The 24458-nt window shown below is 43.2% G+C and overlaps 2 protein-coding genes across 5 annotated transcripts; one reads left to right on the top strand and one right to left on the bottom strand.

Annotated features, from left to right (window-relative positions):
- On the bottom strand, positions 1-5893 carry slc3a2a (solute carrier family 3 member 2a). 3 transcript variants are annotated; one of them, XM_048236955.1, is made up of 10 exons: positions 5586-5893; positions 5102-5299; positions 4806-4996; positions 3837-4010; positions 3310-3401; positions 3058-3200; positions 2360-2669; positions 1131-1199; positions 710-822; positions 1-643 (listed from the first exon to the last, which is right to left on the bottom strand). In XM_048236955.1, the coding sequence occupies exons 2-10, from the start codon at positions 5281-5283 to the stop codon at positions 475-477; spliced, it is 1443 nt and encodes a 480-aa protein (XP_048092912.1). In that variant the 5' UTR covers positions 5284-5299; positions 5586-5893; the 3' UTR covers positions 1-474. The 3 variants fall into 3 exon arrangements, with proteins under 3 accessions (XP_048092912.1, XP_048092910.1, XP_048092911.1); XM_048236953.1 differs by having other exon boundaries at positions 1-822; positions 5586-5892; XM_048236954.1 differs by having other exon boundaries at positions 1-822; positions 5102-5273; positions 5586-5891.
- Positions 5894-17413: 11520 nt separating this feature from the next.
- On the top strand, positions 17414-24063 carry snx15 (sorting nexin 15). Of its 2 annotated transcripts, none has more exons than XM_048236254.1 (8): positions 17414-17622; positions 18121-18156; positions 18628-18748; positions 19909-20072; positions 20320-20638; positions 21728-21892; positions 22403-22609; positions 22990-24063. In XM_048236254.1, exons 1-8 carry the CDS (start codon positions 17524-17526, stop codon positions 23118-23120), a joined length of 1242 nt encoding a protein of 413 aa, XP_048092211.1. In that variant the 5' UTR covers positions 17414-17523; the 3' UTR covers positions 23121-24063. The 2 variants fall into 2 exon arrangements, with proteins under 2 accessions (XP_048092211.1, XP_048092212.1); XM_048236255.1 differs by having other exon boundaries at positions 17415-17622; positions 19909-20024.
- Positions 24064-24458: the final 395 nt, after the last annotated feature.

Raw genomic sequence — 24458 nt, 5'->3', positions numbered from 1 at the left:
TTTTGTGTCAGTGAGGGTGTTTTTATTTCCTTTGGTTCAGCCTGATGACACATAGGCCTTTTCCTGCTAACTTTGTATCAAGGCAAAGTTGAAAGCACAGAGCAGTAAAAAACAAAGTCTGCCGTTCACATTGCCTCACTTTCCCCTTCTATTGTAACTTTTTTTCTTTCTTAAAGGCGGTTAAAATAACTCGGTTTTGAAATTTAAAAATGACCTTTTCGTAGCACTTTCAAACAAATGCTCAAACTCAAACAAATGCTCACCCTCTCAGGAGATATTTCTGAAATTGAACAGGCCCAATGCAGATATGGCTAATAATTGTTCTGCAGATGCTCAATCTTGTATGTGTAAAAGATCCTGTTTGTAGATACCTTTAACTTTTTCAGAATCTACTTGCCCAGTGTGCCTGTGTGTCTCACACAGTTCTAAGCTGCATCTACGTGTATCTGTCTACATGTGCTCGTCTCCTGGACTCTACGCTGAGAACGGGTAGGACAGCAGCAGAGCCTGCCCGGGCCCAAGCTCCAGAGCGTCCAGGTCCACCATGGTGTCCTGTGCGTGCCGTTCCAGGTCAGTGCTGTATCGGACCTGGGCCTGCGCGGGCAGCTCCGGCTGGGTGAGCTGAAGCGTGACGGCGGCCGAGCCCCAGTTGAGCGCGGTCAGGAAGCGCTCGCTCTGGTCCCAGACGCGCACGTACGCCAGGGAGGAGGTGGCGTTGTGCAGGCCCACGTAGTCGCCGTGAGCCAGCGAACGCTCCTTACCACGCAGGTCGCTCAGCGCCCGGAACCAGTCCCGCCGAGACTTCAGCTCTGCTCTTAGCTCCTACAGAGTGCGAAAGAAAGAAAGAAAGAAAGAAAGAAAGAAAGAAAGAAAGAAAAGAGAATGAAAGAATGAAAGAAAGAATGAAAGAAAGAAAGTTACAGAGAAGTGGTTTTCAATATCAGGCCGTAATAGACAGAGAGAAAGCAGAAAAGAGTGAGAGAGAGAGAGAGAGAGAGAGAAAAGAGTGCAAATACGAAGTTAGAAATGTGGTAACAGTGAAAAATGTAACAATCACTAATATTACAGTATTTCAAAATGTGAGTGACAGCAGTTTCTGGTTACTAAGGTGACAAGTACACTTAAAGCACCTTTGCTGTAGTATTTGTTTCATCTTCAGGTCCCTCATAGTCCCACACCATGGCAGGATAAATGGTCTCCTAGAGAAAGAACATCACACCATGACAAGCATGTAAGGAGAAGATAGTGATTTGTAAAAGTGTTCTGTTGTCAATTGAAGACAAAGACTGCAACAGAGCATACACTTTCACGTCACTCATAAACCTCTCAACTTCATGTTTTCGTTTTCGCCCACAACATAATTTCTCACCGTTCATCTCACACCCCCCCCCCCCGAAGCCCCCCACACCATCCCCCTGCTTCGCTTCTCTCCCACATCATACATCACTCAGTTTCACTCAGCCCATCTCTCTCCGTCTGCCTGTAACAACCTTCCCCTCTTTGTCTTTTCTTTTCATCCCCTCTTCTCACATCACCTCCTCAAGGTCAATCGTGTCACTGTAGCTGAATAGAAGTGTGATGGGTGATGTGTGATGCCCCTCTCCTCTCCCCCTCTCGGTTCATCTTGCCTCTCCTCACCTAATCCTCAGGGCCAATCTCATCTCTAGTTGAACACAGATAGGCCACACTCCACACTCCTTGATATCTTTTTCATGCCCCCACCTCTCTCTTTCTCTCCCCTCTGTTCATCTCACCTCTCCTTTCTTAGTCTTTGAAGTCATTGTAGTTGAACACAGATGTACCACTGCACAACTCCCCCAACTCCTAATCTGGTCCTCGAGGTCCCTAATCCTGACTGTAGAAGACAGGCGTGCCTCTCCACATGCCCCCTCTCATCCCCTGCTCTCTCTTTCTCTCTCTCTCTTTCCCCTCTGCACCCCCCAACAGGACGTTTTGAATTTGCCTAAACATTTTCCTTCGGTTCTTCTATTGAAAACATGTTTACGTGCCTTTATCAGATTGGATTCAACGTAGATATATGTGCCACACTGGTGTTGCATGAGAGTTCATAAACTCAAAAATTCAGCACCAGTCTGGTGTTGATTTTAAGGATCTTTTAATGACACTAGTCCTTAAGGAACGTTTAATCGGCTGCCATATGGAACAACGAAAAATGTTCTTTTGTTGAATTAGATTTTATTTCCGAATGTGATTGGTTGCATCCCTAAGGCCCACAATTTATTACCTTATAAGCTCACACACTCTTAAATCAAATGTGTTGTTTTTAACACATCTCTACATGTCCAGATAGGGACAACGCAGTTTGTTTTAAGAGTGCACACTCGTCTCCACCCCTCACCTGGTCCTCGAGTCCGATCTCGTCGCCGTAGTTGAACACGGGCGTGCCGGGCAGCGTGAACAGGAGGAGCTGGTAGAGGCGCAGCAGCTTTGGCGTGACCAGCGAGGCCAGGTGACCCTTGGTGGGCCGGCTCAGGCACCAGCCCTGGCTGGTCTGCAGGTGGCTGGTATGGAGCTGCTCGATGGTGGAGGCCCAGGACTGGCCGCTGGCCGCAGGGTCCAGCTCGGGCAGCAGCAGGTTCATGCCCGTGCTGTTGAGCAACTCCACCGCGTCGGATATCGAGAGTCTGTCCGCCACACCTATCAGAGCTCTAACAGGGTGACGGAAGGGATAGGAAAGTGATAGAAAGGCAGGAAGAGCAAAAGAAGAAAGGTTTTAACACTGTCTTGTATGAGAAATACACTTACATTACACTACTGTACTTATTCTGAATTCTGAATATTCAGTCACATGTAGCACTACTACTGTGTGACCAGCAGAGGTCGCTGTTGACTGTTCATCTTCATTTTATCTAATACACTATTCCATTAGGAACTTTTGTTTACTTAAGGCAAGTAGGGTGCCAAAAAAATGGATATTTGACTCTCTGTGATTTATGTTCATAGAACGTTCCCTGTCAGAAAGGCTGAAGGTCAAGGTGTGGTTCTTTCATGCAAGCCGGACGGCTCGGAACACAGAGACAAGAACACTAGGCCTACCTTTTCTTGGCCCCTTCCACCTCCTCCACCTGCAGAGTAGCCAACAGTGGAGTCCACCGCTCAGGGCTGACGGGGTAAACCCGATCCAGCGAGTACAGCAGGACGCCGTCCAGCCCTTTATCCGCCCAGAACTCCAAGGCCTCCTGCAGCACAAACACACTGGTCAGAAGATGAAGTGACGCTACAGTCTTGACCTATAGCCTGGACTAGCATCTTGTCCTCTGGCTTCACTTTCTGATGTCTATAACTGACCTTGAGTCTCAGGGCCATGTTGCTAAATCCGCTGAACCATTCATTGGCGGCACTTTCGTAGTTAGGTGTCAAGTCCAAAACAATGGAAATACCTGGACCAAAAGAAATGCAACAACATAAATAACGTTGAAATGAATTATAAAGATACGAAGATGGGATAAATGATAAGACAAGAATGATGAAAATTAAATTATATATGGCATCATATCAGTGTCAGTCAATGTGTTTTAAACATGGGATTATATTTCCATTTTAAAAAGGGACAATTTGGATTGGCAGAACCACCATTCTAATCTCAGGTTACTGCCCACAGACTAGACCCAGGCTAATATGCCATGTCACCTCTACACCACTGACTGAAGGGTCTTGTCATATACAGTACATATTACATACAAGGTCGTTGTCCTTGTATTTGAGTATCCATTTTCTGTGGAGCAAGCAATATCTCCCAAACTTTGTACATATGCCAGTGTGTGTGCGTGCGTGTGTGTGTGTGTATGTGTGTGTGTGTGTGTGTGTGTGCTCACCCTTCTTGTGAGCGCGTTCCATCAGACTGACCAACTGCTCCATAGACCCGCCGTGGGGGTCAATGGCCTTCAGGTTCAGCGTAGGTTCCTGGTTGACCTGAACAGTGTGGAGAGGACCGAGGATCAAGCCCTTGACCTTCAGCTGATTCAGCAGATCCAACTTCTCCTCCACTCCTGAGAAAACAACACGGGGAGAGAAGGAAGTGAGCGGACAAAAAGAGAAGAGGAAAAAGAGAAGAGAGGGTAGAGATTGTGTGACGGAGGAGAGACAAAGAGCACACAAGGAACGAGAGAGAGAGAGAGAGAGAGAGAGGAACAATACACCAGCCAATTATTTTCAATCATTAAACCAGGTTAATGGCAAGGTTCCCAAGGACAAATCAGTATTCAGTCACAAAATGGCATTCAGAGCATTTAGTTCCAGCTTCCAATCAGCCATGAACCAATGACTAATACCCCCTACATACATACATACACACACACACACACACACACAGACTGTGGTGTGGTGATGAAATAAGGGAGGAGATGAGCGAGGTCAGCTGTCCACATGGTATGCATAGCAGGAGGTAGTCACAAGACAGGCTTGAAGCGCTGACCAGCCACCCAGCATACTGGCTGGCACACACAGAGACATGCTCAGTAGAGCGTTGTGTGCTTCCCTTTTGCAGTTGGGGAGTATCATTCACTACCCTTCAAATCTGACAAGGGAAATGCTATGGTGTACTGTGAAATGACACAATGTATACTGTTCCAAAGCTGGTCATTTAATTTAAGTCTGGTTTTAATTTCAAAACCTGTCACTATGGACATAACCTCTTCTTCAGATCTTCAGATAACCTCTTCTTCAGTCTGTAGAAGTGTCAAAAGCAGTTTACAGATATCTTTTGATACCATTTCCTCCAGCCCTGTCCATTAGAATATGGTTGAACATTCTGGAAAATTCAGACATGATGGAAAGGCACCAACCTGCCAGGCCCTTGTCGCCAGCAAAGGCCTCTAAATCTCTGATCTGGTACAAAGGCCCTTCATTCCACCAGTTCATCTCGGGCAGAGGCTTGCAGCGTGGGGCCTGGATAATGATCACGATAGCCCCAGCCAACATGCCCACCCAGCCGAGCCAGAATAAAACCAGCAAGAGCCAGCGAGTCCGGACCCATCTATTTCGGGGAGAAAAAAAAAACATTTTCAGGTTTTTGTTGCGTTTTCACAAGACACTGTGATGTACATTTTATTTCTGCTTTAATTTGGCTGCTTTGACCCACCCTGCGGTGCCTGCAACTCGCATAAGTTCTTCTTTTGACAGGCCGGTGAATTTCACCTCTGAGTCCTCTGGGACCTTCACCTTCACGGAGCCGTTTTTCTCGCCCGAACCATCTCCGGTCATCGGCTGCTTCTCGTCCAACTCGTTGAGCTCCACTTCCTTCATCTCGACTTCTTTACTCATGGTAAAAAAAAAAACGCTAAATAATGAAAGCTGATTTAATTTTCGGACAATGCAAAGAAGTGACATTGTATCCCTCTTAATTTTCACCAAAACCTAGCTATAGCGACTGATAAATAGGCTATAACAGATCAGATCAGAGGGTAACGTTAAGTAGCCTATGAATCAGTTTATCCATCACTTTGTAGTATCACCCTACTTAGGCTACATTAACCACAACGCTTATCCCTATAGGCTCGTTAATGTAAAGAAAGTATTGACCGCTGTCCAACTCAGGAAAAAAAAAATGCACATTTTCTGCTCACCTTTTTAAAATTGGAAAATTTGAAGATAGGGTCCCGTGTCGACCGTACGTTCCCTGAACGTTAGTCCTTTACTGCGACCACAAGGTGAAACAACTGTCCAATTTATAAACTTCCAACACACGTTCACTCACGCTCCGCCTACTGCAAAATAGGGGAACATCATGATAACTAGCACTTCGCACTCTTGGCACTTCTGATTAGACTGGAGAACTGTACACGCATAGAGTGTTGGAGATTTTTTTTGTTATCAAAAACTGCGTCGGCAGCTAAGCTCACGAATATAGACGGCTATGCAGCATGCTTCAGATGGGTTCTCTGCGGGTCCCTCCACCCCGGTTTGTTCTCATGAAGAGTTCAGGAATGTCTCAAACAAGCAAAATGCTTGAAACGAGCATTTTTCAAACTGATACTGAAGTGAGAAAAATATCAAGTCAGTGTTAAAAGGGTAGGCTATATGAGCCTCAGTCGAATTGAGCACATCTTAAAACTGAACAGTATGGAGTGGTGAAAAGCTTTTATGATTATTTATGTGCTTTCAAACACAGCTCAGACCTACTTTATGTAACCAGTCATACAATGCTTTTAAACCAAAGTTCAAGAACATCATATCCTGAATCAGCTAACTGTCTTCATGAGATAACCTTATCAACATTTGACAGTACATAACCTTTAACACAAGCACTGTAGTTATATGCATCCAGAATGCGATTGGATGGGCCTGTCCTGTCCAGAAAGGCCTTTACAATAGGCTCATGCAATTGCCTGTTTAATATGAACATTTGCCACAAAAAAATCCCTGTTTTCATAATGAAAATTGCCTATAGAAAAATTGGCTGTTAAGTTCAGAATTTGATCAGAGATGTAGACAACTAGCCTTTTTCTTGTAAACAAAATCAACTTAAGCACACTCAGGTTGAGATGACTATATGTCACTGTTGCTCATCTGTCCATCATTGTATTTAGCCCGCCCATACAATTTGATGGGCCTGAACACATCTTGACTGCATGTGTATATAGACTTCTTAATAGACCAAAAGACTTATGGGGACCAAAGTTTCCCAAACTCAAAGTTTGTGGGCGGGTAAATTCAGGCTTCTCCAAGCTAGTGGAACAGCATGATCTTTTTCATAAACTCAAGATTAAATCATTATAAATTAAGTCAACCATTCACTGAAAAGAAGTTAGACAAGGTGTTCTGCAGGTATATGCTAGGAGTTCCAGAGAAACCTGGCAGCCTGTTTCAAATAAGCCTGTAGTGCTCTGTGCCAGATTTCCAAAACGACCTCCTGAGTTACCATTTGGTTGAAAACACTCACCATTCATTTAGCTGTTTGAGTTCAGATTGCAACAAAGTTAATCATAAAGGCGAAAGCAGTGCTTGATGACTTTATATACTCACCAAAATAGCAACATACCGATGTTTTTTCCAGTTGTTTCCTGCATATCTGTTTAGAAACATATAATTCTGAATGGTCTGAAACAAAATGGCTTCCAGGCATCCTGCTACAACATCCATTGTGAGCCTCTTGGCACTCCAGCTGTATCCATAAAACACCACCTGCACACTGTTTATGCTCTCAGCTTGAGCAGAGTGGAGGATATCTGAAGAATATCTCCCTCACACACACACACACACACACACACTCACCCACTGTGACTGAAGCAGGAGAGAGAGAGACATACAGACAGACAGAGAGAGAAAGAGCCCTGCAAAAACTTCTGGGAGATAGCAGCATCTTCACTATTAATGGCCAACACCCATTAATTTGGTTTCCTCTGTGTACAGTGAAACACTCACTCACAAACACACAGCTATTACACTCTTAAGCTTGATTTATGGATGGTTCTCAAACACAACAGCTCTAATCCTCGAAATCACTCTATATAGTTGGTTTGTCAGTTTGCATGCTATAAGCAGTGTGCACTGCGTGCATTTTGTGTCTGTTTAAATCTAGTTTATGTGTTAAGGAAGCACCTTAACTTGAACAACCATTCTCTCTCTCTGTTTCTCACTCAGTCTGACTCTCCATCACACTCTCTCACACACACACACACACACACATGACCTCTAACCGACTTCCCCCACTTGGCCAAAAGTGAGCAGCAGCAACCGTAACCATCCAGCTTATGAGGAAAAGTCTCTGAGCCGAAGTAGTCCATCCAATCTATTCTTCATCCCCACAGTGCAGGGGTTGTTGGGTTGTCGGGTTTACGTGGAGAGCAGAGCATGCTAAAGGGGTGGTGGGGGATGATCCGCCTCTGCGAACTCGTGTTCAAAGACCACCACATGTATAAAAAAAAAATCACAGAAACAACAAACACTGAAGCAAAGTGGGGGGTAGGAAATATGTCTTTGTGAGAGAGTTTCCGTTCTTTATCTGGAAAGGGGTTTTCATGTTGGCAATGCCCTTTGATGTCGCTATTGCTATTTTGAGTCTAATGATTCAAAAACATTTCATTCTTTTCAAGGTGCAGTTCAGAATAAGTTTAATCCACCACATTTCTGACGGCCTGGTTCTGTGAGCGGGAAACAAAAGTGACTAGAACTGAGTCATATATAAGTAATTCCACCCAATTCAAGACTTTTCTTTAGGACAGGGGTCTCCAACCGGTCGCTTGCAAGCACAGGTACAGCTTCCCACCTGTTTCTGAGTAGCTCTCCAAAAGGTTCAAGGAAAATAATAATAAAATAATAATAAAAAAACTAAATCTGATAACAGTCACTTTGTAAACCTGTTAAATGGGGCCCAGTCTCTAGCCTCACACATTGACCATGAGATACACGCAATTTACAGATCTCACGCTAAAGTTGTTGCTTCCTCACATATGTTATTAATTTGATTATTAAATAAAGTTGAACTGATGACGGAATCCGTTCATTTTGTACAGCAGGGGTTTCCAATAGGTAGCTCGTAAGCTAGTAGCCCCCACTGTTTCTGTGTAGTTCTCTAAAAGGTTCAACGAAAGTGTTCATCTGATAACAGTAACTTGGTAAACCTGTTAAACAGGTATTTTAAGCCTCACACATTGATTATGAGATTATGTAATATACAGTATCTGATCGCTTACTGTCACTCCCATGTCCTTATCCCTTATCTTATAACTTTACCTGTCTAACTGACCATTGCACTTCCAGCATTACAGTTGTAAACTGCACTGTTCTCTTCACAGTGTCCATCTCTCCCCTCTTGCCTCCTGTCCACTCTTGGGTTTAGTCTGTTGTCCTATCCTGGCTGCCCCTTTTAATATTCGTCTCTCATTTCAAGTTGGATCTAGACAGTGGAGCAGTTGCTAATTTCTCTTTCTCTCTCCCTCTCTCTCTCTCTCTCCCTCACACACACACACACACACACACACACACACACACACACACACACACACACACACACACACACACACACATCTCTCTCTGTGCTTCTCTCTCAGGACAGAAACAATGTCGGAGTGTTTTCTCGCGTGACAGAGCACAGAATGTTGGCCCCTGCGGCGACTTCAGTGAGGAGAATTTCAAATAGTCTGAGGGGCACCAGGGCCATGGGGATTACAATCAGTGTCCCTCCATGGGAGACACACCACCCCCAGGCTGCTATTTTAGCATAAAAGGCCCAGAGGAGGGCGGTTTGGTCAACACGTTTAATTCCAAAGTTATTACTTCAGTAGAATTGTTCCTCACAACCCAAATTAAACACAACATATTTCCCCAAAATAGTAATATATATGGAGTACATATACTGGGAGAGACTGGGTGGCTAGACAAGGTGATTATCCTCATATTTGTCACTACTGTTTGTGGGACATCCTTTTCTGTTTTTAAAGTTAAAATGACATCCTCCTGAATTGCTTTCTCTCTTCTCCAGCTCCGGCACTGTAAATAGGCCTACCTTATGATTCTGCAGGGGTCGAGTTAGCAGAGCAGTTTTGGTCTATATGATCAACTGAGAAAGGTGAATGCTACAGTGAGCTCATGAATTGTTGTTTTATCCCCCCTGCTCTTTTGAGCCACATTTGTGTTTGGAGAGCTCCTCTCACCCCCCTCCTCTCACCCTCCTCCTGAAAAGCACATCACTCTCATTCATTATTCTTCCCACGAGCCTACTATAAAGGGGTCCTTGTGTACAGTGTTTGCATGCATGAGGCTGCGGTGCCCTCTATGGCTATTACTAAATACAGCACAATTTGGACAATTCCCTATCAACATTAGGGCTGAGGTGCACAGTCATTTTTTTTTTTTTTTGCGATCAAGTTTTTATTTTAATTCAATAAAGCCATAAACCAAAACACAAAAACCATCATATGGCACTCCTTTTGCAAACACACAATATGCAGTTTTAGTTTGTCATGCCCTGAAAAGTGAACACAAATGGTTACATCAAATCACAGACAGAGGGTTCCACAAGACGGAAGGCCACTGCTGTGCAACGGTCAATCCCAACATACAAATCCACACAAGGGATTTGAATATTGTTTTTTTTAATTGTTAATGTTTGGGTAAATGTATTTTTGTTTCTTGTCCTATTTCAACACTTTCTGTGACCTAGCTTACAAATTGCTGATGCAATACACATTTCATGCATGTCTTTATGACAATAAATCATCATCATCATTCACTTAAACCTACATTTCTAGAAAAGTATTTCTTGTTAAAGATAGAAAAGAACAGAAACAAACTGGGAACCCCTTTGGAGCCTATTCAATGAAGTGAACAGCATTACTTTTATAACTAGAAAGTTAATATCAAGCTCAAGGTGGAAGAGAGAGTAGTTCAACTTGAACGACCTTTATGACTTTATGATCAAGTTCAAGTAGTTTATTGTCATGTAGGCTACTTAAAAGGAATTATAAGCAGGCCAATGGAATTGTGTGCTCAAGAGCCAGCTCAACTTTAAAGAATAGATTAAAAGTTTGTGTGTGGGAGGATAGGTGTGTGGGTATGGTGTGTGTGTTGGGGGGTATGGTGCAATGTGAGAGTGTGGGGGTATGTTGTAATGGTGTGTGAGTGTGTGTGTGTGTGTGTGTCAGGGCCGTAGTCACCATAGACATTGAGGGGGACGTGTCCCCCACAATATTCAAATGTGACAAAAATGTCCCCTCCAATTATACGGACATAGAAAGAAAAAGAAAGAAAGAATAAACGCTATACTACAGGAAAGCAACAAGCACCACCATCTGAAATGGAACCAAACATAAATAACGCACAAATTAGTGACCTTAGGGATGGTTCCTGAGTAGCCTATATCTACCCCTGAGTGGTTTGTCCTGGTGGTTTTCCGTTTTGTTAGTGGCATGCGCTATCAAATTTAGGCCTACTGCACCCTATACGATGAGGTAGGGCTGTCAAGAATATCGCAAAAGCTACCGGTACAATTCCCACAAAACTTGTTGGAAAGGTGTAGCACAGGCTTAGCCTGGCCTTTGCCTGCCTACGTACTTCTGGTCGATTTATTTTCCCTATACAGTACTGCGAAGTCAGAGAGTCTGGTTTCCAGGCTAGCACAGGCTAAGGAAATCCCATACATTTTGAGCCGATCAGACTCAAAGGGAACTTTTAAACATTTTCCATATTGTAGCCTATAAATAATGCATTCATATGCTAGTAGTAATGTCAGAAATGACCCTATTAGGCCTCTTAAATGGTTGTTGCATCTTGCATAGCCTATTATTTAGATGCACACCCAATCGCGCATTCCATGCAGGCAAAACATAGTCAAATGTGGCGACGGCACAAGTTGGGGAAAAACGTTTACAATGCACTGGCGGTGATAGCCTACAGTCATTGTGAATCGCGGACAATAAGCAAAGAAAGGAATGTGCACCTCCATTCACCAATTAGACGCTGTAGTAGGCCTAGTTTTGTACATGTTGGCACAAACCGTCATTTCTGCCAGAAGCCAGCCTATAATGCAGGGGGTAACATGAAGTGAGTCAGACATAAGAGGGGCCTGTCTTTCCTGAATCCTGTCCCTTTCAAACTACTTTAAAATTGTATTAGCCGCCAGCATAATAATATATAAATTAAAACACAAAATCGTAGGCCTATTGGCTAGGTCCAATAAGTCTACGCCTTAGTTAAAAAATCATCAGGTGTAAGTAATAAGTCAAAGAACCACTACATTCTGTGTAATATAGAAGTTAACAAAGATACTCTAGTGTGTAATTTCTTTTAAAATATACATTTTGAAGACAAATGGAGTCACCACAGGTACAGGGATAGATTACTGAATGGGCATAATGCAGGCCCAAGAGCCCAGGAGGCCCTGAAGCCCAAGTCTCTGCATGAAGTTGCTTCTTCTCCACCCTTCTCTTTTCACAAAACTCACCAGAAGCCATCAAAAAAGGGTCATTTTTTTTACAAATCTTCCGTGGGGGAATGCCTTAGAGAATGCATCTGTTCCCAGGGGTTCATAATCCATCCATGCCATGTATGTCCGTCAAAAGTTTGGAATACCCTAATTGACTGACTTAACTAACGATTTATTTGTGATTGTGTGCCCCCCCCAATGTTGGCATAAGCAAAACTTCTGCCACAGCTAAAAAATAATAATACAAATCTAAAACGTATGCTGTATTGTAGACTAGGCCAAAGTCCTTTTAGGCAAGTCCCTCCACTCGGCGGCCATTTGACAACGCTTTTTGGGCACTCGTCGGGCATCCATTTCGAAGAAATGCGCGTGCACAAGGCTTCACGACACCAATCTTGCTCCAGCGGCGAGACAGATGATTGGCAACAGATGATTGGCACGATGTCTTCACAACACACCATATGATTGACTCAATGTATTCACATCACACCACATGATTGGCTCAATGTATTCACATGTCGACGTTTTGCCGAGGAAGGGGTGGGATATGTGTAGACAACGCCATATTGGCGTGACAAACTAGTCTTCCCCATGCATTTCTATGGAGTATTTTTTTGAGTGCTGTGTCTCCACATTAGAAAGTCTCTGACTATATGGCAAGCGATTTTAACATTTACCCACTAGACTCAGGGCCATAGTCACCATAGACATTGAGGGGGACGTGTCCCCCACAATATTCAAATATGAAAAAATGTCCCCCCCAATATAGGACATAGAAAAAAAAGAAAGAAAGAATAAAGCCATATACTAGGCCTACAGGAAACCAACACATACTGTACCATCTGAAATGTAATCAAACGTAAATAACGCACACAAAATTAGTGACCTATGGTTCCAGAGTAGCCTATATCTACCCCTGAGTGGTTTGTCCTGGGTTTTGATTTTCAAATTTAGGCCCTGCACCCTTTACGCATGAGGTAGGGCTGTCAAGAATATCAAAAGCTTCCATTTACTGCACCCACAAAACTTGTTGAGGTAGGGCTTAGTTTTGCCTCGCCAAAAGCTACTGGGTTTATTTTTTATACAAAACTTCTAAGTCAGAGAAAAGGTTTAGCACAGGCTAAGGAAATCCCATACATGTTTGGAGCCGATCAGACTGAAAGGGAACTTTTAAACATTTTCCATATTGTAGCCTATAAATAATGCATTCATATGCTAGTAGTAATGTCAGAAATGACCCTATTAGGCCTCTTAAATGGTTGTTGCATCTTGCATAGCCTATTATTTAGATGCACACCCAATCGCGCATTCCATGCAGGCAAAACATAGTCAAATGTGGCGACGGCACAAGTTGGGGAAAAACGTTTACAATGCACTGGCGGTGATAGCCTACAGTCATTGTGAATCGCGGACAATAAGCAAAGAAAGGAATGTGCACCTCCATTCACCAATGAGACGCTGTAGTAGGCCTAGTTTTGTACATGTTGGCACAAACCGTCATTTCTGCCAGAAGCCAGCCTATAATGCAGGGGGTAACATGAAGTGAGTCAGACATAAGAGGGGCCTGTCTTTCCTGAATCCTGTCCCTTTCAAACTACTTTAAAATTGTATTAGCCGCCAGCATAATAATATATAAATTAAAACACAAAATCGTAGGCCTATTGGCTAGGTCCAATAAGTCTACGCCTTAGTTAAAAAATCATCAGGTGTAAGTAATAAGTCAAAGAACCACTACATTCTGTGTAATATAGAAGTTAACAAAGATACTCTAGTGTGTAATTTCTTTTAAAATATACATTTTGAAGACAAATGGAGTCACCACAGGTACAGGGATAGATTACTGAATGGGCATAATGCAGGCCCAAGAGCCCAGGAGGCCCTGAAGCCCAAGTCTCTGCATGAAGTTGCTTCTTCTCCACCCTTCTCTTTTCACAAAACTCACCAGAAGCCATAAAAAAAGGGTCATTTTTTTTACAAATCTTCCGTGGGAGAATGCCTTAGAGAATGCATCTGTTCCCAGGGGTTCATAATCCATCCATGCCATGTATGTCCGTCAAAAGTTTGGAATACCCTAATTGACTGACTTAACTAACGATTTGTTTGTGATTGTGTGCCCCCCCCAATGTTGGCATAAGCAAAACTTCTGCCACAGCTAAAAATAATAATACAAATCTAAAACATTATGCTGTATTGTAGACTAGGCCAAAAGTCCTTTTAGGCAAGTCCCTCCACTCGGGCGACCATTTGACAACGCTTTTGGGCACTTTCGTCGGGCATCCATTTCGAAGAAATGCGCGTGCACAAGGCTTCCACGACACCAATCTTGCTCCAGCGGAGACAGATGATTGGCAACAGATGATTGGCACGATGTCTTCACAACACACCATATGATTGACTCAATGTATTCACATCACACCACATGATTGGCTCAATGTATTCACATGTCGACGTTTTGCCGAGGAAGGGGTGGGATATGTGTAGACAACGGCCATATTGGCGTGACAAACTAGCCCCATGCATTTCTATGGAGTATTTTTTGAGTGCTGTGTCTCCACATTAGAAAGTCTCTGACTATATGGCAAGCGATTTTAACATTTACCCACTAGACTCAGGGCCATAGTCACCATAGACATTGAGGGGGACGTGTCCCCCCCAATATTCAAATATGACCAAAATGTCCCCCCCAATATTCGGACATAGAAAAATAAAGAAAGAATAAAGCGCTATACTAGGCCTACAGGAAACCAACACATACTGTACCTGAAATGTAATCAAACGTAAATAACGCACAAATTAGTGACCTATGGTTCCAGAGTAGCCTACACCCCTGAGTGGTTTGTCCTGGTGATTTTCCGTTTTTCGTTAGTGGAGGGAGCTATCAAAAGCTTCCATTTACTGCACCCTGCGGTGAGGTAGGGCTGTTAACAATATCGCAAAAGCTACTGGTACAATTTTCACAAAACTTCTTGAAAAGGTGTAGCACAGGCTAAGGAAATCCCATACATGTTTGGAGCCGATCAGACTGAAAGGGAACATTTTCCATATTGTAGCCTATTCTTAACCTGGCAATAGCCAGATGCATTTCGCTCCGCCTAGCTCCACTCATCCATCTGGAACTGATCCATTGAAGTGTTGCTTCAGAAGGCTGGGCCTAATCAAAAAATGCTTGCATATGATTGAATAAGCCACTTGTCCGTCATCTATTGACGTGCTACTTCAACCACTCACATCAAAGCCAACCCGTGACGCTAATAACAGACTCACAGTCGCTTCTACGCTATGTCACATCTATGAAACTCCCGCCCTGCGTCCTGATTGGCTAAACCATAAAGTTGGTTGGAGAAATCACTCTCAATGGAAGAGGTCCCAGATGGATGTGAGTGAAGCTAGGTGGAGCTAAGCGGAACGACATTCATCTGGCTAGGGTCAGGTTAGCCTATTCTCGCAATGATAGCGAAAGTGAAACGTTTTATTTTAAATGATGAATTTGTGCAAGCCTGTGTCATTTCTTTCACGTCTTTCAACATAAATAATGCATTCATATGCTAGTAGTAATGCCAGAAATTACCGTTTATAGGCCTCTTAGAAATTATTGTTGCATCTTGCATATTATTTAGATGCGCACTCAATCGCGCATCCATGCAGGCAAAACGATCAAATGTGGCGACGTTTACAATAGGCCTACGTGATAGCCTACAGTTAATGTGAATCGCGGACAATAACCAAATAAAGGAATTTGCACCTCCATTCACCAATTAAAGGCTGTAGTAGGCCTAGTGTTTCTACATGTTGGCACAAAACGTAATTTCTGTCAGAAGCCAGTCTATAATGCATACAGGGGTAACATGAGGTGGGTCAGACAGAAGAGGGGCCTGTCTTAGTAGCCTATTCCTGAATTCTGTCCCTTTCAAACTATGTTAAAATTGTGTGATTAGCCGCCAGCATAATAAAATCTAAATTAAAAGACAAAATCTTTTCACGTTTGTAAGAGCGAGGGGTTGTCATTCCCAAACAGTCATATCAGGTCCTGTTTCCTTTTAGAATTACCCTGATGGTCGGATAACTTACTTAACATTTCAGGCAGGTTCCCATGTTTATGATCCAGTTAGAGATATCTACAATTTGATTCTGACTAGTCATAACTCCAGTTGAAGATATCTTTAATTCACTTCAATTCAAGATATTTACATGTTCCTTTTCAGATATCTTGAATTAAGTTTTGACTAGGCGAAATGACATTGTAGATATCTGTAAATGGAATTTTGACTAGTCAAAATGACATTGTAGTTATCTCAAACTGGAGTTTAGGGATAGTCATAATTTGATTGTAGATATCTATTATCAAGTTATATCTTGAATGAGTTTTGATTAGAGATATCTGAAATTGGAGATATCTATAACTTTCATTCTGCCTAGTCAAAATGTAATTATAGATATCTTGAATTAGTTTTGACTAGGCGAAATGACGTTAGAGATATCTGTATTGCTATGCAAATTAGGCCCGCATCCCACTTTAGGCGGGAGAAGAGCGTGTTGTTGTTCAAATCATCAAATCACATAGCACCTAACTGTTAACTTTGTAATTAGCACCATGTCAGAGCAGCCAGAGGGCGAAGGAGTTTTTAATCGTCTTTTTAATGCTGCAGCCTATGCAAGACAGGAGCTGGCAGCAAGAATTGATGATTCAATGTTGCTTTGATTTTTTCGATTACAGCCAACACCATTATGAATGGAATTTCCTGTAGATGGTGCTGGTGCATTTAGTAGCCTAGGCCTACTAATTTATGTAGGCTACGAAACAGAGATCAAGCCAGTTGATAACGTGAGAGTCTAATAAACCTGCACGGTGTCCCTGAGTTTTAGTTATTTTAGAGGTCAACAAGACATACAGCCTGCTTATTCTTCTTCCATTAATAGAAATAAGCCCACTTTTTCTTCGATTATGTTGGCGAGGGGAAATTAGCTGACAGAGAATGTCTATTAAGTAGATGGGCTCTGCTACGGAACTAAAGAGCAACGTCTTGCACAATAATTTGCACTAATCATAATGACGTTTGAGATATCTTCACCTTTCATTCTGCCTAGTCAAAACTGAATTAAATATATCTGCAATTGCCATTTAGATGTGTGACGAGTTGAATGTTGTTTTCAATGACGTGATGACAGATATCTGTAATTCAGTTTTGCCTAGTCAAAACTAAATTACAGATATCTCTATCTGACGTTTCGACTAGTCACAATTACGTTACAGATATCCTGAATGACAATTCCAACTATCCAAAATGTAATTGCGAGTAGTCAGAAAGACGTTGTTGATATCTACAATGTTAATTCCAGATAGTCAAACTTAGCAGGTAAATGATAAAATCGCTTGCCATACTGACTAAGCCTACTGTATGATTTGCTGCTGCATCTTTTACCCACCTCCACTGCGGCAGAGAGGGTTAAAAGCGGAGCTAGTAATCAAGGATCTTTGACTGCGGTTCGCCGTCTTCTAAAAGGGGCGTGGACAAACAAGATCTGCGCACGCGTTCCTCCAAGCAGGAAGTAGCAGAGAACCCAAACATTTGACCAGTGACAGTAAGCGACAAAAGCACGCCTGTGTGTAGTTGCTGAACGCATATCCTTAATAATCAAAGATGTCCAGGAAGGTTAAGGAGGAGTATTATCGGTTCTTTTCCGTGACCGATACACGCACCCACGAGAAAGGACATACGGAATACAAAGTTATGGCGAGGGTCAGTCCTGTAAATTAACGTTAACGTTTACCTAGCTATCAACCTACTGCTAACACAACCGATGCCGTTAGCTATTAAGTTGCACATAACTGACGTCTTGACATTATTGGTGTTGCATGACACGTTTGTAAGAGCGAGGGGTTGTCATTCCCAAACAGTCATATCAGGTCCTGTTTCCTTTTAGAATTACCCTGATGGTCGGATAACTTACTTAACATTTCAGGCAGGTTCCCATGTTTATGACCCTGGAACCCGGATACAACACTGATAATTGCATTATCTATATTTCATTTTACATGGTAAATACTAGCCTCACATATAGCCCTAGGTTGAAATCTGAAGTCGGTCTTAACGCATTGTTTTCTGGCCTGATTTGCTGCACCTCGTGATGCCTGCTCGAAGCCTGCCTTCCCCCACTGCTGCTTAGTGGGGGGTGAGTCTGCATCCTTGCACCCAGCAGCAACATTTCTCAAAACTCTTCACCCTCTCTGTTCACAGTTTGTGTCAAAGAGAAGACCTGAAGATGTGAAGGAGGTAAGTTCAAAATGAATTTTTTTTTTTTGTGTTTTGTTAACCAAATGAGTACACAGCCCAGCGTACATAGCAGAGTTATACATAATTTAATAAAAGGGTTTCCCTAAAGAAATGCAAAACTGCTGTCAACACGTTTCACCAGTTTGGCAACCCGAGTAGGCCTACATTTACTTTACCATTCTTATATCTTTCATATCAGTTTATGTTGAGAGAGGTTTTGAATACCACAAAAATAATATCTGATATTGATATTGTATGATACGTCTGAAAAGTGTGTGAAAGGCACCGATATGGCGATTTGTTCCAGAAATATATAAAAAAAGACACTTCCTTTTCTGGACTGTTAAGAGTTTCCATAAAATATGATATCTTGAATGAATCTTTAATAACCTGTTCTTCTGAATATATATAGGCCTACTGATGGTGATGATGAATTGATAAGTACTGGTGTGCTGTTGTTTTGATTGACAGGTGGTGGTGTGGCGTAGGTACTCCGAACTGAAGAAGCTGCACGGGGAGCTAGCCTACACCCATAGGAACCTTTTCCGACGGCAAGAGGAGTTTCCCCCCTTCCCCCGCGCACAAGTTTTTGGTACGTCCCACCAGATGTCTCAGAGAACTGTAACGTGTGTAGAATGTTGAAATGAAAACCTGTTGACTTCAATGTCAGATTCAAACATGTAATGAAGTATAAGAGGATGCTAGAGCTCATCTGTTTTAGAGAGAAACCAGGGATAATACATCTTTTTGATGGTGGTCCCTCAGTATTTCTCTTTAAACTACTTTTTTGAAGTTCAGCAGATAGTAATCCACCGCTGTTGGCCGGTATTCAGTCCTCAGTTTTCCTCCTCCTTATTGGCTTCCATTTGTTCCAGAGGTTTCAAAACAATATGTACACTGTACACATGGTGCAGATGGGTCACATGGGCCTGTATGTGTGCTGTTGGCTGCAGCATGTTTTCATAGAAACCTGAAGGACAAATTGCTATTACTGCTCCATGGTATACAGTGGTTCCTTAAAGGAACCGTATGTAAGAAAAATATTTCAATTAATCATAAAATGGCCCTGATATGTCACAAGACATTAAGAAATCATGTTCATTTCAAATACTTATATCACTGACAACAGTAGTCCGGCCAGGATATTGTCATTTAAAAAGTGAAGTTGCAGCCCTCAACTGATGTTGATGTTGTGTTTTGTAATTGTCATGTTGTGTTTTGGCCTGATGCGCCACCCTCCACCTATCTACTAATCACAAAGTCAGTAGTGTTTCGCCATCCGGGTCGGCAACCTCGAGTCAGGGGGGAGGGGGAGGGGATACATCGCTCTTCAGTATTTTGAAAGTGATTGCAGTACCAGTTTTGGCCACAATCTTACATATGGTTCCTTTAATGTATACAGAAAAACTATTTTATTGGCACAGGGGGAATGTCATGCACTTTGGAGTCGTTTATATTTAAACTGCTGATGCCTTTAGAACTGTGCTTCAGGAATGGCTATGAAAGAAATGGAAGACAATGGAGAGAGGCGATGAAAAGTCTGAGATATAATCGCTAGACCCATAGCTTAGCTTACGGTGTTCCACCATTCCAGAGACAAGCAGCAATAATGACCTGCAGGCATGGAACTTATGTTTCAATAGAACTAGCTGACTGACCTTGCCGCCTCCTCTCTCCCTCTCTCTCCACCTCTCTCTCCCTCTCTCTATACCTCCCTCTCCGTCTCTCTCTACCTCTCTCTCTGTCTCTCAGGGCGGTTTGATGAAGCGGTCATTCAGGAAAGGATGAAGGCTGCTGAGGCCATGCTGCTTTTCACCACCAATATCCCAGCACTGTACAATAGCCCTCAGCTTAAAGAGTTTTTCAGGGTCAGCCTCTCTCTCTCGCTCTCGCTCTCTCAGGAGGACACCAATGAGGTGGAATTCATTCATTCAAGCACAAATGCGTTCTACTTGTCTAATATACTGGATCCCAGCCCACCATTTACTTTTAGTTACTGTTACTGATTTAGTTGTTGTTCAATGAAAGCCGTTTCGAACAATGCTCAAATCCTGTGCAGTGTGATAAACCTGCACACAATATATGACATATGATGATACAATCTCCTCTACAACGCCTCTTTTCTCTCTCTCTCTCTGTCTCTCTCTCTCTCCTGTTACTCAGGGAGGTGAGGTGACCCGGCCGCTGGACCCCCCGGTCGTCTCCTCCACCGATCTCCCTCCCCCTCTCATCCCGCTGCCCAAGGGCTCGTCCACGCTGCAGGCTGAGGAGGAGCAGGGCCGCGAGGCGCCCCTGCTGCCCCAGGAGCTGGACTCAGACGTGGGCTCGGAGGGGGACGAACCCGAGGTCGGGCTGGAGGCCTACGGGGAGATGGAGAGCAGCTCGCTCCCGCCTTCCCCACCTTCCCCGGCCAAGGAGGTGACACAAACGCGCGCAGTGTCACCGGAGAACAACGGAACAGAAGAACCACCACCTGCCAGAGGTAACTCAAGAAAACGATGTGGAACAGCCAACCAAAACAATCAAAAGAGCTTATCACAAGGGAATCAGGTGCTCATTTGTTAACCTGATAACCTGATTTCGTAGCCTGATGTTTTAGTAACGTTAATGTTTGGTAACAGTTAACATAATGTAATGTGATGACCTATGAGCGATATCGATAGTGATGCTCCTTGTTATTCCTTGTAAATGCACGGTAGTTGTCACGTAAGCAAATGTCTCTCTGAAGCAAAAGGAAATGTTGACCAGAAATGTGTCTCATTCTTTATCATTCAATAATGAGGCAACAACCTGTCTGTTTTGTGCAAGGACAAATGCATATGAGTAGTCTATGAGAAGGAGAGAAAAATAGCACAACTTCAGAGACACGTCTTTCAGTAGAACCAAGACCCAGGAAAGACGGTGATGAGGCCATGAATAGTTATAAGTGAAGCAACAGGCAAAGACATTTAACGATGAACTGTTGTTGGAATGGCTGAAAGTTAACTTATGCTGCAGTGTCCGAATATCATATGCCCAGAAAAGGCATGTTATTTAGAAAGTAAACATCAGTCTTGAATACAATAGCAGAACATAAAAAAATGATGCACAGGTGTGCCCTAAAGCGAGGGTTGCTAATATTTACTCACTTGATAAAAGCACGGACATAGGCTGATGTTAAATGCGCAACTAGCTCAGGGTTCTAATGACCGTTTTGAGATAACGGAGGATTTTCCCATCATGCCCTATTGCACTGGCCCCCTATAAGAAGACCTCTGGCCCCCCTATAAGAAGACCTCTTGGCCCCCCTGTAAGAAGACCATTTCAGTCATTTGAGTTTGAGACCTCTTTATAGTGGCTTTATAGTGACCATTAAGCTTATATATAGTTACCATAAGCCTGTGTTCTCTAGAAATGTAAGGGAAACATTTGCAGGGCCATTGTCCACTAATTTACCCACAGAAAAATATTAATCATACTTTTCAGATACCAGAAGAATTATTTAGTGTGTTAAGAGATAAGTAGATAAGAGATATGATATACTGTAATGTAATTTGAAAATGACTCTGACCCTGTATGTCGTCCACTCCAGATACCTCTCCCGCACCCCCGGCCTCCACCACAGAGAAGCCTGATGAATCTCAGGAGGAATTTGATTTGCTCTTTGACACGGCAGGGGAGGGGCCTGTAGACAACGCCCCACCCCCTCCTCTCTCTGACACTGACCTGGCTATCTTTGATCCATGTGCCAAAGAAGGTGTGACTCATCTCATATTTCCTATTGTTGCTCAGGGCCAAATGAAGGTCCCAATCTCTCAAATTACTATATACTTCAATACCAACCAACCAACTAATATTTCTAATCCCCTCAGTTTATTGAATTATCTGAATTGTAAACTGTAACTCCCATCAGTATCTCTTAATGCAGTTCCAACTTTTAGCCAGAAGAGGGGGCAGGTAGGTTATCTGAAATGACCATGAACACATCCATATGATGTTGCCAGCTTGGGGTTGGCATGAGAAGATGGATAGTCAGTTGGAGAGTGCTGTTATTGTGCACTCCGATTGGTCTCTTTCCCTGGCTGTCTGCCGCACTTATCATCATGGCCAAGCTTTGATCTTACCGGAATGGGAAAGGGTGACTGAGGCATGGACACCATGTTTTAAACCTCTTATTGTATATCAATGTTGTTATACAGACAGCAGTGTATTGACGCAAGGCTATTTCTGATAAGATCTCTGACAAAGTGTTTCTTGTCTTGCACAGACCAACCTCACGGCTCGTTTGACAACTCCGAGCTGCTCTCCACAGCTGTTGCCAATGAGAGCGGCAAATCGGCCGGGGAGGCGGGATACCTGGCCCAGGCGGCCAATGAGTTGAACGCTGCCCTGGAGAAGGAGAAGGAAGGGGACTACGGTGCGGCCATCCTTCAATACAGAACAGCGGTCGATATTCTGATCAAAGGTGTACACGGTGAGAGAGAGCACAAACAGATGGAGTAGAATAGAAGTGAGTTTGGAGGGGCCCCTCAAGGGTTCCACCTCGAAGAGCCACTGTGCTGGTGGACAGACATGAGCTCGTTATGCACTTATTCTGCCGGGGGGCAGGGGATAGTTCATTTGTTGAGATTTGAAATAGGATGCCCAGACAAATAAGTCAGTCTATTTTCAGTTCACTCCTTTTCTTCACTTCATTCTTTCCTTCACTGCCCTCACTCTTGATGCCTAAGTCGTTCTAATGGCCTTTCTCCTATTTCAAATATGTCCTTCTTCTGTCTTCTTATTATGCTCCTACTGGACTTCATCTTCATTTTTTGTCTCTCTCTCCTCCCTCTCTCTCTCCCTCTCTCTCAGGAGACCCAGACCCCCAGCGCAGGGACTCTGTGAAAAGGCGAACCGCTCAGTACCTGCAGCACGCAGAGACGTTGCTCAACCTGCACTCCCCCACACACACTCCCACACACACTCAGCACCAGAGCACATAGAGCCGCTCCACACACACACACACACACACACACACACACACACACACACTCAGCAACAGAACACATAGACCCACTTCTCTGCAGACCCCACTTACAACTGTGGCACTTGAACAAACACACACACACACAAACACTATCTCACATGCACCTACAAACAGACAGACACACACACACACTTTCTCACACACAAATACTGTAGATGTTCTATGTGCCGACTCCATTATTTCAAACACAGCCACCTAAATATAGCTTGTAAACACTGTTATGTAGCCACTAATGGGACCATTGGCACACATGTGTTTAGATTTAAACCAAAAAAAAAAACACCCTTTTTTTTTTCTATGAAAACAATTTTCACACACACAAACCACATATGATGGATGGACACAGCTAGATTAATCAACCGCCATTAGATCAAAATTACACACAAACACTAAAACACACACACACACACAGAGAGAGAGAGAGAGAGAAAGCTCACACAACTTAAACGTCTTTACACTCACAAGTCACTGCACACCCTTCAGATTATCCATGGTACGTTGTGCTCCTCCACCGAAGTGCGTCCACCCACACCCGATGACTCCTACTCCCCATGCGCTCAGTGCCTCTTCAACACACCTACGGACACTCACGCCACCTATTCCACGGCATAAATATCACTATGCAGACACTTTAAAGCACAAGTGGGTGGACTCCTTGTGTACAAAGAAGGACTTGACTGGAAAAGAGTATTTTAAAAACTGAAATCTACTGTGACCTACATACTCTAAAAATCAAAAAGCCTTAACGAGTATCCTTTCAGCTTCTGTATTTATCTAAACTTTAATTTATATTCACTTTTGAAATTTTACACGCATGTATGATGGCATTGTAAATAATGTTTTGTTTCTATGTTGTAAGGTATTTTGTACATAAGAGAAATAGACTGGAATGATCAAAGGCTTTGTGCTGGGCTTGTTTTTACCTCAACGCACCACAAGATGTCTCTGTGGAGCAAAAGTGTTTGGTAGGCCAAATTAGTTCACTTGTGATCAAGACATCAAAAATGGATGAATCCTCATTGCCATTCAAACCTATACTTAAAAGAGTACTTAGACACCTAAAGCTACTCTCCCTCTCCCGCTGCCGTGGCGACCCAGAGACAGTGGAAGGATGGATGGAGGGTGTTGATGGGAGAGATAACAGACCAGGCCCAGGGAGGGGGGAAGTGAAAAGAGGTGATTAGAGGATAAGCATGGATGATCTCTTCATTGTCCGCAGATGGAAAAAATCCCCTCCCTTTTTTTCCCCTCTCACCTCCCACTGTTTTTTGTTTTTCATGTATGTGTTTGTGTG

The sequence above is a fragment of the Alosa alosa genome, chromosome 24 (assembly GCF_017589495.1).
Source record: "Alosa alosa isolate M-15738 ecotype Scorff River chromosome 24, AALO_Geno_1.1, whole genome shotgun sequence".
NCBI lineage: Eukaryota > Metazoa > Chordata > Actinopteri > Clupeiformes > Clupeidae > Alosa > Alosa alosa.
Note: the sequence above shows the minus strand (reverse complement) of the source record. Positions and strands in the feature narration are given on the sequence as shown.